This window comes from Galleria mellonella, unplaced genomic scaffold, assembly GCF_026898425.1.
Source record: "Galleria mellonella isolate WM207_F2 unplaced genomic scaffold, CSIRO_AGI_GalMel_v1 utg537, whole genome shotgun sequence".
Taxonomy (NCBI): domain Eukaryota; kingdom Metazoa; phylum Arthropoda; class Insecta; order Lepidoptera; family Pyralidae; genus Galleria; species Galleria mellonella.
In genome coordinates, this window is record NW_026442112.1 from 727910 (window position 1) to 741138 (window position 13229).

At 29.3% G+C, this 13229-nt stretch overlaps 1 protein-coding gene across 3 annotated transcripts in view; it reads right to left on the minus strand.

Annotated features, from left to right (window-relative positions):
- Positions 1 to 6986: 6986 nt before the first annotated feature.
- Positions 6987 to 13229, minus strand: part of LOC113512628 (uncharacterized) — a 59229-nt gene continuing 52986 nt past the window's right edge. For 2 of the 3 annotated variants that reach the window (XM_031914905.2, XM_031914904.2), the window contains exons 6-8: positions 12952 to 13185; positions 11403 to 11616; positions 6987 to 10878 (exon numbers count right to left, since the gene is read on the minus strand). In XM_031914905.2, coding sequence (XP_031770765.2) covers positions 10724 to 10878; positions 11403 to 11616; positions 12952 to 13185 — 603 coding nt within the window. In that variant the 3' untranslated portion in view covers positions 6987 to 10723. The remainder of the gene's footprint in view (positions 10879 to 11402; positions 11617 to 12951; positions 13186 to 13229) is intronic. The other variant, XM_026896533.3, reaches the window with a different exon arrangement.

Consider the following 13229-nt stretch of genomic DNA (forward strand, 5'->3'; position numbering starts at 1 on the left):
GTTAAATGTTGATATGATGATGATGATGATAACTGTGTAGATCTAATGATAACAAAGCGCTCTATATAAAATATTGTACAACATTATATTTATGTTCTTATCTACTTTAATTTAAACTAATTATTGATTAGTATTTTTCTTTCTCCTTTCCAATCACCACCACCAAAAAACCACAATCATAGTAACCATTTGTACTATTTCTATAGTAAAGCCGCTTCTTTATTGTGTAAGTACTTGTATGCAGATATGATATTCATACTTTCAATCTCCAAGAATCTTGGATTGGAAACAGAATATCTGGAACTTGCACCTCACATGCAATGTTCAAGTTGTCCGCTGACATGACTGCTGGCACTTTTGGCAAGTTGCAACTTACGTAGACACTTGCATGCAACCAATAAATACATATACAAGTTAGACACTACCGGCATTCGACTTGCAGCTTGCATGCACGTGTCCACTAATCAAGTTAAATGCAAATTACACGTTATATACGAGTTACTTATGTAATGGAAACACAGCTTTAGTGTAATTATTTTTGAAGACAAAATATTGAACAAACATTTTGAACACAAACATCAATCTTATTAAATTTCACAAGTATCCTTCAGTCTGCTAATGATTAACGATGCTGTGACAATCCCCTTTCTGCGGGTGTCGAGAAAATTGATTTTCTATTGACAAGGTGCAGTATCTGTAGTTAGTCACATGTATGTGTGTTGCTTTAAAAAAGACGAAATAGAAATATGTGAACTAAAAAATATTAAGTTAAAATTTTAGAATTTTATAGTAGATTCTAAAAGGAGATTCTTGATCAATTGTAAACGTTTTTAAACGATGTTCTATCAGGTGAATCGTCAGCTTGTTTGCTGTTCCATTTGCCATAAAAAATGACTTAAGCTTTATTCAAAAGCAAGTTATAAAAAAAGCAAACATATCATTTGATTTTTTTAAAATCTATGTTACGCGATATATTTTCGATAACTTTGAATCAGTTTTGGGATTTCTTTTTAGCATCGCATCGATTAGAAACGAATATTAATTTTATCACGCTTGAAAATATATTTTTTGCAGAATGAAAAATAACAGAATATTTTTCGTTTTGTTTTTATACAATTTTATAGTGTCTAAATTGAAAACATTTTTATTTGTAAAAAAAAACTTACGTATTATATAAAAATTTGACTATAAGACACTTAGATAAAGAATTAGATAATAAATATTTTTTTTTATCTAAGGTTATAAATGAGTTATGGACATAAAAGTTTATAAAAAATTAAAAATATTTTTAATAAGTATTTTATATTATGTATGTAGTAGTATGACTTTTTGATAAAGTCGAAACAACAAACACAGTAAATGTATAAAATTCCCATTATACATATACATATAAAAATTGACATCATTAAAAATTGAACGTAAGTTTTAAAAAATGCTTAATATCCTACTCAACTCAAAAATACAATCATTTATACATTTTCACGTACAGTTTGATATTGAATGCGTTTTACAGCATCATTGGGCCCCTATCTCGTCGACATTAGGTCGTCAGTCGTTAGGACGCTATTACTCGTACACTCTCGAGTATACCGCGTTGGATTCATCTTGCTTTTATGTGTCACTGAAAAAGGGTTCATTTCGTCGCTAAGATCTGTAATTTAAAGTGGAACGACACCTTAGTTGCTTGTTAACTGATCTCAAGTTTGTTATCAGGATATCGCGTGAGCGAATTTAATTTACTGTTTCTAATGATGCTTATTACGTCTCTGAAAGCTTTTTACTACATTGTTAGAGAGAATATGTTTACATATACATATTTATCTTTTTTATATTTTTTTTTTTTTTTATACCACTGAGGTGGCAAACAAGCATACGGCCCACCTGATGGTAATGATGATTTATATTATTAAAAATATGTAAATGTTGTAAATGTTATTGCTAATATTTATAATAAGTTTACTATTGTAATCTTTTGGAGGAAAGAATAAAGAGTATCCATCCACAAGTATAATCCATCTATCTATCTAAATATTATATATATGTAAAACATCAACACAAATAAACGCTATGTATTGATAAACATAAGGCATTGTATTAAACCAATATATTACTGTGATCATTCTGTCAGCTAGTATGATCAGAATGTTGAGCCCTAAAGACTGTAGATAAAAAAAGAAAAACAATGATTAAAATATATAATTTATATAAATAAATAATTTATGATTGTGTCCCACAAATTACAACTGATTTCTATTGTGGCAAAGCCAGCTATTTTGATTTAAAAACAAAATTGCTAAATCGATTTTAATAATTTTTTTATGGGGCTAATCCTTAAAGTACATATATCTTTTTAGATATAAAAATTATTTTCCAAATCGGCTTATAACTTACAGACAAAGTAACAAAAATAAAAAATAAAAAATACCGAAATGAGTATACTTCCTTTTTTTGAAGTTGGTTAAAAATTGATCATTGATCATTCATTGATCATCAGATCATTTACTATTCCACCTTGCAGAAAAAACTACATATTTTTTTATGATACGTTCCGAGGCGTGCAACTTTGTTGATCGTTGATCATATTTTATTCAAATCAAAGTGTTGGGTTATCCCAGGACGGTTTATTTTTCTCAATATACAGTTTTTCAATTGTTAGAGACCGCCGTCTGCTCATTTGGCTCTCTAACAATCATCTTGTGGGAAGCGACTACCATCGCCCATGCACACTTGCAATACGAGGGGAGTTGCTTGTGCGTTAATCCACAGATTTAAGATTCTAATGCCAAAATTAGAATTTTATGAATTTGTCTACAAGTGACATGGAGTGTCTCAGTGTAGGAATGTATAGGAATGGCGTGAGTATTTTTATTATTTATGTATCGCAGTTTTCTATATTTATTTTATTTATTAGTAAGTTTTTCGGAATCCTTTACACAATATTATATATTATTAATTTTTATTAATCAAGTTATAAATATTAAACTAAACAACTGTTTTTATACAATTATATGGACAATGTTATGTTATTATTTTTTCGATGGGCGTCAGTCGTTAATTGATCGACAAGGTAATTAGTTATATAAATTATATAATTAGATTATTAAACCAGGTACATAAATAAGGCGAGGATTTAAATAAGTGTAATAAATGATATGACGGTTTCATAAAAGAGTTTAACATATATGATGAATAACAGAGGACTATGATTTTTAATAACACATTTTTTGATGAGGGATATAACGTGGTCCCAGACAAAATTACGTTTTTATAGAACAGATATATTGACTTTATACCTTTTGCCTAATAAATAAGTATAGAAAAAGCAAAATAATATCCCATAGGTGCTAAATACTTATTACTTTGGGACATAAGATTAAAATAATTGAAAATTTAAAAAATAGTATTAAAACTTAAGTTTTGTGACGAAATTGTAGTTCTAATTACATATAGTTTTGTAATAAAAAAAAAAGTAGTTTTAATAATTGTTTTTTATACAAATAATAATAGTTCTTTTAATATGTAGGAATAACTGGTACCCTAGACAGTGTACGGTTACAAGGTTTAAAATGAATTTGTCAGCAAATTTCAAACTTCTCGACTTTTCGCAATTTATATTAATTGCGCTTTTAAGTTTCACGTATTACTCCCAATAGATATTCATTTTTAAATGTGTGAAACTTTGCAGACGAGAGCGCAATCAACCATAACTTAATTATAACTTTGTTGTTAATCAAACTTGTTACTCAACAAGTGAGCTAAGATTGCAAAATTACATCTTAAAAGTACACCTATCTATCTTTAAAGTAATAAGTACCTAACCTGAACTACAATGCCGTGTCGTTCCGGCATAGAATGAGCCACTCCTTCCTTTACTGTGGGTGTCAAAATATATAACTAAGGAAAATTAATAGTCGAGAGATAGGCGGCAACATCCCACTTAATACATTACCAAATGCTAACTGGTTTTGCCAACCCACCTGTCAAGCATGGCGACTACTGAGAAAACCCCTCTTTATAGGAGAAACCTATTTTTAGCAGTAAGCAGTTAATGCCTGATATATGTAATGAATTACATTAATAATGTATATTATATAAACAACAATATATGGTGTGATAGTTCAAATATTAATAAGATACAGGGTGAAATCGAGATTGTAAACGGTATGTTTCGGTTCGAAGGGTGGGATATGGCGTGAATTGACTGGGTACAGAGGAATCCTCAGGAATGGCAACGCATGGGGGTATCATGGGCAAAACCGTATACTCTGTTATGTCCATGGCACTGCTCATGTTTATAGGCGACAGTTACCACTTTCCATCAGGTGGACCGTTAGCTTGTTTGCCATTCTAAGTTGTATAAAAAAAATGTAAAACAAAATCTACCTAGGCTATAGAACATTATTAGGACAGAATTAACATAAATCAAAAATTAAAAAAGGACAATGAATTTTGAGTCTCTCATATAATAAATAATTTTATATCAACTAAACTTATTTTTGCTAACTAAGCATTTTTGAATCGTCCATTTTTTTACGAATCTATCGTCTAGTTCGGAATTTTTTGAATTTTTAAGAAATAATCCTATTGAATTTGCGCCACTATGAATATTCTCATGTTATAGTTTTTATAGAGTAGAATATCTATAAATTGAGGTACCTATATTTATTTAAATTTATATGAATAAATAGCTGTATCCTAGTTTTACTCAGTGCCTTAAGATAAGAAACATTATCTTGTATTTAAGCATATCAAAAGTACTTAATTTGCTTAAATACGAAATAATGATTCGTCTGTTTACCTTTCATGCAAATACGTCCAACCGTTTAAGTGTAATCTTTATAAAAAAATACAATTTATATTTGTAATATTAATACGGATTTATAATATTAATAGGCAATTTATAAGTGACAGTTTTCTGAAAATATCTGACGTGACGGAAAACTTTTTCGTTTTCTCATTCAGCTTTGGGACACTCGAAAATCAGTAAATAGACGTTTTTTGACAAAGGCATTTCATTCTCGACATCAAAGGTAACATAAAATTCTATGATGATAGTGAAGGATTTCAAATTTTTTTTCTTTTTAAACAAAATGTGGCCTTATTTACTTACTGTTAATGTAACTTTCAGAATGTGAAAGAATTTTTAAAATCGCTTAAGTATTTTTTTACTTCATCTATTACAGACAAAAAAATAAAATATTTCCTTTTTATATTAGTTTAGATGAAAGCATCTTAGTCCCACAAAAATGCAACCATATATTGGGATACCACGGGCTTCACAGGTTAGATATTTCATAATGGATATGGTATTGTTCATATTTAGAAGTGACGGTTACTATCCATTATGTAGGTGGAAAAAAAGATTGGCCAGCTAATTTGCCACTCCCAAAAAATACAAATAGTTACATTTTTGCATACAATTTAGGTCTGCTAAAAGCACGTTAAAGTAATCCTAAAAAGATTGCTTCAACTCACCTGTCACAAGTGATATGCACGCGACCTTCGCCACACGCGACGTTGTTTTTGCCTTATATTGTTAAAAAAATAAATATTAATACACATAAACGAGTTTTTTGAGAAAAAATTATAATAAAAATAAAATAAAATAAAATTATAATAAGAATATGAAAAAATCTTAGGATTTTAATCAATTACACTGTTCGTCTAATTTTTTGGCTAGATTGCGCGATCGAGTACTTTTTTAATCGCTCTGCTATACGCGTGTCTCAGTTATCTTAAGTTATATGTCAGACTAATTAGTCCAGTAGAGCGTAACTTAGAAATTTCTAAGTTTTTAAGCACTATTATATACCTGTAAATTTACTTTTCAATTGATTTCAAAAGAAGGAGGTTCTTAATTCGAAATTAACTTCAAAACTTTATTACTGTGTTTGTGTATGTGTTCAAAACTCTAAACGAACATTTTTAACGTAGGTGAAATGTGCATGATACAGCAGCATTACAATTGTAAAGCAACATCTTGCTGGTTACGAAGCAAAATCTACTTACAGACAGATAAACGTTTTAATTCTAATTTCAAATATTTTTAATCTATATTAATCCGTGTAACTGTGTCATAATTAATGTTCCCTATATTTCTGGAATAAAATTTACCTGTTTATACATAAATTTTGTTGCATCATTTCTTCTAAAAATATTGCAACATAGAATGAAGTAAAAAAATGTTGGCAACGCGAGCAGCAGGGAATTGGATATTTTCCCCTTCTCCAATAATAAAATTTATGGATATACGAATGAGGCGAAATATTATTATTGGTAGGCCGCACATCGAATTATGAGCGATAACAAGTCAGTGAGAAGAGTTTGAATTATTCATCGGTTTTGTCGATCAATACCTACTGTCTTTACAGTATCCATGGTCCTCCTGTTTTACGAACTTAGTGGGAAATAAATAGTTATGACCCATATGAGTTTTGTTGTATTCATTCACACATAATCTAAAAGGAAAAAGAGGAAAACTGGCTCACTCATATGAATGGACTGTTTTTATTTTGCTATACCCTGAACATTCTATATAAAAACACTGGACCCATGACTGTCATTATTAAATGTCAATAACAGACAAAAATTTATCTCAATAGGCTCTGTTTTAAAGCGAATTCAAAAAATTATTCCCACGTATTTTATAATAGTTAAAGCAATATCTGAAATTACAAAGCACCAGTTATTTGATATTTCTGTTATTTAAGACAGAGTAATTTGTTCTCAATTCTATATTTTTCTTGGCTATGTAACACCATTTAATTACTTATTTTGCATCGATTTTGTAATTATTTTTAAAACTGACAGGACTTAATTTAATGTTGATTGCATATTACTTTTGAAATTATTGTAGCTGGCACTTTACTAAATAAAAAACTGCCATTGAAGATGACAGTTTAAAACTTTTTAAAGTGAAAAGATCTTCATACAATTTATGGTAGCAGTAAAGGGGCAGGCATAATTTTAGTTAATAATAAACAATCTTATTTAAGCTTTTTATTTCATCATTCACATCATACGACCATGTTCATAATTATGTAGTTTAAAATGGCCAGAAGATTACAGTTTTACCAAAAGTCGCCTGTAATAATTTTATACAATCGGTTACGCAATAACTACAGGAAGATTTAACGGATTACAGACAGTAGGAACTAGGACTTTGTCATTTTCATATCTCATTTTGGTAACTCCGATTCTTAAATTATATAGATAGAGCATCGAGTTTCAAATACGGGTCAAGTTTTTGTCAGCTAATTGTCAAAGTCAGTGACTCGTTTCTTATTAATGTTCTATATACTTACGCACACAATGTATCTTGACGTATCTATATTTTATTATTTAATTAATAAAATGCCTTTTTTACACTTTAAAAAGGTGCAGAAATTATAAATCAAAATAAATATAGAAGTTATAAAGGAATCACTCATAACTATTTATCATCCAAAATTATATGAAAAAGTTGACCCGTTTTCTCGAAGTATTTGTATGCAGACACTCTATCTAAATAATCTAAGCTCCGTTTATATTAACTCTGTATTTTCTATTTTAATATTTGACTGCTTAAAATAATTCAATTTAATAAATAGGACATCTTTATATTTTACATAAATACGCCCTGAAATTAAGTACTTATGTAGGTAAATAGTTTTATTATACATGCATTATTGGGTAAAGAAATTTTAAAATTATTATCAATCATTAACATCTATTGACGATAATTATCCACTATTGATACAGATGATTAACTAATTAATAGTCTGTATATAGTAGTCAATAGTTGACCTGCTGCTTTTACAATAATCCATTAAATTACATTAAAACATATATTACAAATATAAAATCAAACATTTACACATGATACAAAATGACACAATACATTTAAAATATACCTATTTGTCATTTACCTTCAATACAAAAACAATTCAGATAATCAATGAGTAAGTACTTATATTAATTATAGTTATTACAATTTTTGCAGATGTTTCTCAATATATTGGAGTAAATTTTTTTTTAAAAGGTACTTCCCTCAAAATTTGTTACCCTAACATTTTTATTTATGATAACGTATCGTGACATATAATATGGCATTTCAGTGCGTTTTATTTTTATTTTTTTATTATTACAAGTCCATCTTGTAATAAAAAATAATTTTGCCCCTTATTTTTCTTCATCTGATTATTAGCGATATCTAGATAGTATATTACACACATTATTCCATTCACATTACCTTTCATAAGGAAGTTTTTCTCTTCTATCGATCTAATCATCGAGAGCCACATCCATTTCTTTTTGACATTTTAGTACAACACATGAATTGACAAAGTTCCGGCACTTCTGACAGTAATCTAGTTTTTGATAGTATAGAATAAACACAGATTATACCAACATTAATAACAGTAAATATATAAACAGTAGCAGCATATTTTTCATGAAAATACAACAGTTACTTATCATTTAAATTTGAATTAGAAATCATAGCGACTGTTGGCATTATTTTTAATCTCAGATTTGACCTACGCTAAATTTTACCTATTATAATAATATATAATTTCGTCTATACAAGTAGCACATAAATTAATCTATTTTAAAATATATTTCGCTTCAATATACATATTATAACTTATCACATCCTTTAGCCTAACAAATAAACTTTCTACAATAGTCAGTGTATAGAGCTGCGGGAAGACTTTCAACACCAAGTAGCAGGATTGATATAATTTTTAATTTTAAAGGAGAACAAGTCATTAAACAAATCAACAATGTACACTTTTAATACATATTTGATTAAAATATGAACAGTTTATTGATCCATTAACGGAGAATATTTCTATTTTCAGAATTTTATAGTCAGCTTTCTAAATGTTCCAAAAAGTTTATTAAAAATAAAATAAAATTAGGTTAATATTTACCAGCTTGACCAGACAGTTTATGCTCGCCTGCAAGTATTATGAAATTTTGTTCTGCTATATTTTTTATGAGAGTCGAATTGTTTTTATCGGTAACTGACGTTAGTGTATTAGTTTTAAATGCAATACATAAACTGTTCTCCTTCATTCAATCCTCCTCTTAGTAATTACGATTAAATATAATACCTCTGCTTTTACATCATAACACTAATCATATCGAAAATATTCTGCTGAAATACACAGATAATAATGAATTCCCAAAATATGTTTTCACTTTGAAATCGTCTACCAACATGAAATATTCAGATTAACTAGATTTAAATAGTTTATTGTGAAAACAAATCTACAATAATCTGCTCAGCTACTGAATACAAGATTCTTATTATTTCAATCTTAATTAGTATTAAATAGTTTTACATAAAAATCTCCATATAATATTTCAGATCCTTTCTTTATTTAAAATTCTCAATATATAACTAATGGTACATCAATTTCCAAATATTTCATGATGATTTAAAACCATTAATTATTACGTAACACAACATTTAAAGCATTAGTAAAAGAATTTGGTGAATATATTATAATTATTGTTTATCCCACAACACTATTCGATTTAAAATCTATTGGGAATTGTATCGATTAATGTTGATAACTACAGCGAAATGAAAAGGTTTCCTAATATTAGTAAACCAATTAATCAGTAATCGTCCAAATTAGATATAATTTTCTTCAAAACTTTGATCAGTCATAAAATATGTATGCTTGCATATTTGAACATTAGGTAATAGGTACATAAATCGTTATTTATTAATAATATCGAATCGAATCTCTATGAACTTATCGTAAATTATAATATCGCATCGAATATCAGAAATACATATCAGTAGTAAATGCTATAAGCCGCCATTAAACTGAATCGACCATAACTTGGAGTGGAAAATCTGCTCGTCTGCATTTTGACCTCATATTTTTTTCTCTTTACAGCCAGTACTATAGAGGATGTAGGTACGAATCCAATCACACTCCAACATAGCTATGTATAGCTTTAAGCTCGTATTATCAATAGAGTAAAAACATTTTAAAATTATTGTTATACATTCTACTAATGCTTATAGTTAAATATAGGTTTGTGAAAAATGTTTGCAAATATGTGCTATATCAAAATAAATATGTAGAAGATTAAGGTATAGTATCTATAGGTAAGACAATTTGATTGCTAAACCCTGTCAAAAAATTATATTGGATATTGCCAGCCACATTTATTGTTAATTGTGAAAATATTAAATCTGTTGTATTACACAGTGATAATTAGACACTTTATAAGAAATAAATTAAGTATCCAACCGTTATATGTGTTTAATAATTGACATATTGAAGCTCAAGAGAAAACCAGCCATGTATAAGCGTTTACGAAATTTTAAAATTATAGAATATAATAATGTAAATCCTATTTATTTTTTTACTTTAAATTATGAACACAGTAAAATTTTACTAATTCATCTAATTGGTAAAAGTTCTAGATAGTACTATAAGTGGAGCTCATATAATTCATTAATTGTTGAATAACTAAACTGAAATTTAATGCAATACATAAGTACTTATTGGATAATATAACATATAATATAAATTCTCTAGCAAACAAAACATTAAAAGGGACAACCTTTTACCTTGAAAGTGAGACGAGAAGCCTAAATATTGGGTCAAAATGATCTGTTTATTTATTGTATATGTTCTCTAAAGAGTATATAGTTTTCTATTTCTTGAAGCGCTATATAATATCTTTCGGTGCTGGAGGAAGGCAAAGAGTCCTGTTTTCAATTTATCCGATTTAATTGAAGCGAGATCTCTCGAATCAGAAACCCGCAGCTCAAAAGCCAAACTGGGTGGTAATTTTGCAGACAGGTCGATGTTCCATTTGCCTGACTCGTTTCTGAATGAGGCTTCTTTGGACTTAGCTCGTTCACCGCCACTGCGAGAAATATTAGCAATTCAGTTATATTTACTTTTAAACTCTAAAGTTTCTGAATTCAACTTCTGTCGTCACATTAATTTAAATAAAAGTGATTTGCTTATTACTTGAATTAACTTTTCAATTTTAATAATTCAACATTAAGCAAAAGTTTATGAGACTATTTTGAGATATCTTTGTAATTTATTAAGATAAATTTTATCATTGTTTTGCCACACAATTTAAATCTAGTGGTGATCATTATCATAACAGCCATTATTTTCGCACTGTTGGACGTGGATCCCTTCTCATAAGAGGAGAAAATAGCCTATTTGTACCACGTTGGCCAAGCGATATAGAATATTGTTTCAACTTTTTCTTCTCTTGACCTAATGTATTTTTCTTTGATCTCTTAGTAGTTTCTTTCAACATCCTAAAGACGAAAAGATGCCACAATATATGGTATCTTACTATTCTACAGTTCTGGATGACATTAATAATAAACTACGTTTTAAAATAATTCCAAAAATTCGAAATTACATTACCTGTGACAGTCTGTTTCTTGAGATCCGCGAATCTTTCCCCAGGACCGACCTCATCAGGTATACTGGCTGTACATGTTAGCTGAAGTTTTCCATGTGCTGGTGCACGCAATTCAGCTATAGATACCCAGAGGGATATAGGAGCTGCCGACAGAGCTCGTGGTCTCTCCTGCATCTGAGCAAAAAGTTGGATTTTGGAGACAAGTTGACTGCACACCTGATGGAAAGTATAGCCTGTCAATTTTGCAAGGAGTAACAAACGTACGTAGGAGAAAGAGCAGGAGGAGGCTTTATATGCAGTGCGTGAGATTACACGTTTTCTTTCCTTCCTGTTACCTTTCCGCGCTATATCAAAAACATCATAGACACCTACCTCGCCGTCTACACAACAGTAAACTCGCTAAGAAGTGCCACGTGCGAACTATGCAGAATCCAGTAACCGACGAGTATACATATACAACTACATAATGTAAATTCTTGTAATGAAGTATATTTTTATCTGTCACTTATGGTATAATTTTTGCTTTCGATTCTCTTTTCGGGCTCCTTTCTTATTTTAGTCTATAGACGGGGGTATTATTATATTACATGAAGAAAATGTGTATCTACGCGTTTAAGGGAAACAAAAATCATATATATATATATATAAAACTCTTTTTTTTTGAGAGATATATATATATATATTAAAAATTCTTTTGATAATATAACTGTTGCTACAATTTATTTATTGCAACATTCTAACATAAAGAAGTCAAATTATTTTTCTTTATACTAAAATAACCCAGAAAAAGATTGCTCTCAGGAATAAACTCGGCCATTCTTTTATTTGCGTTATTATAATTTATTAAACATTAAAGCCATAGCTTTTGGTTCCGTTCGTATTCCTTTAATTCTTAATAACAAAAGCAAAAAATAACAACTTGCTTTATCTTCTACTAACAAGCAAAAGAAAGCATCGTGCATCGTTTCGGATTTTGTATAATCTTTTCAATACAGTCGGAAAGAGAAGGAGATAGGTACTTCTTTAATCTGGAAATACTGACTCTGAAATGGTTTTAATTTTCTTTGATTGTTTTATATGTTATCATATAAAATATTCAAAGAAGGAAGAAGGAAGAGATTAGGAATTTACAGAAGAAGGACGATTTATGGCAGCTTTTATTATAAAATAACTGTACATATTTAGTAGGTATTTTGAAATTTAAATAGATGGATACACTTTATTATTTCCTCCAAAAGATTCAAGTAGTAAACTTATTATTCGTATAAATACAAATTATTACAAGTAATGAGAAAATAACGGGTGGCCTTATCTCTAGAAATGTTCTCTTCCAGGTAACCTTTGGATAGAGAGGAGTAATTATAAACAGTTTGATCGGGAGTACTGTAAAATAATATAAATAACCACACCACTTTAGATCAAAAGTTTTGGTAAATTTGAATCTCATATTTACGTATATCTTAATACTGAATTTCAAAGGAATAGTAATAAATAAGGAATGTCATCAATACAGGGATATATATATTAGAAATTGTTTAATTTATTTTTTACCTTAGACATCTCATCGCTTTGAGCTTCCTTGAAAGTGCACTTATTGTGTTTGCTGTTATTCACTGTAGGTGGCGTGGTTGTCTCGCTTACAAGAGCCCAGTATTTGGCGGTATAATTGAATTCCGGAGCTATGTATCGGTGTTGGTGCTTGCGATGCCTGTATCCACCGCCTCCTTTGGTCCGAGTCGAACTTGATACTCGATACGAAAAGTATCTTACAGATTCTTCATTCACCTGTTAATAGAGGTAATTGACATTACTATCTATACCTTGGATCC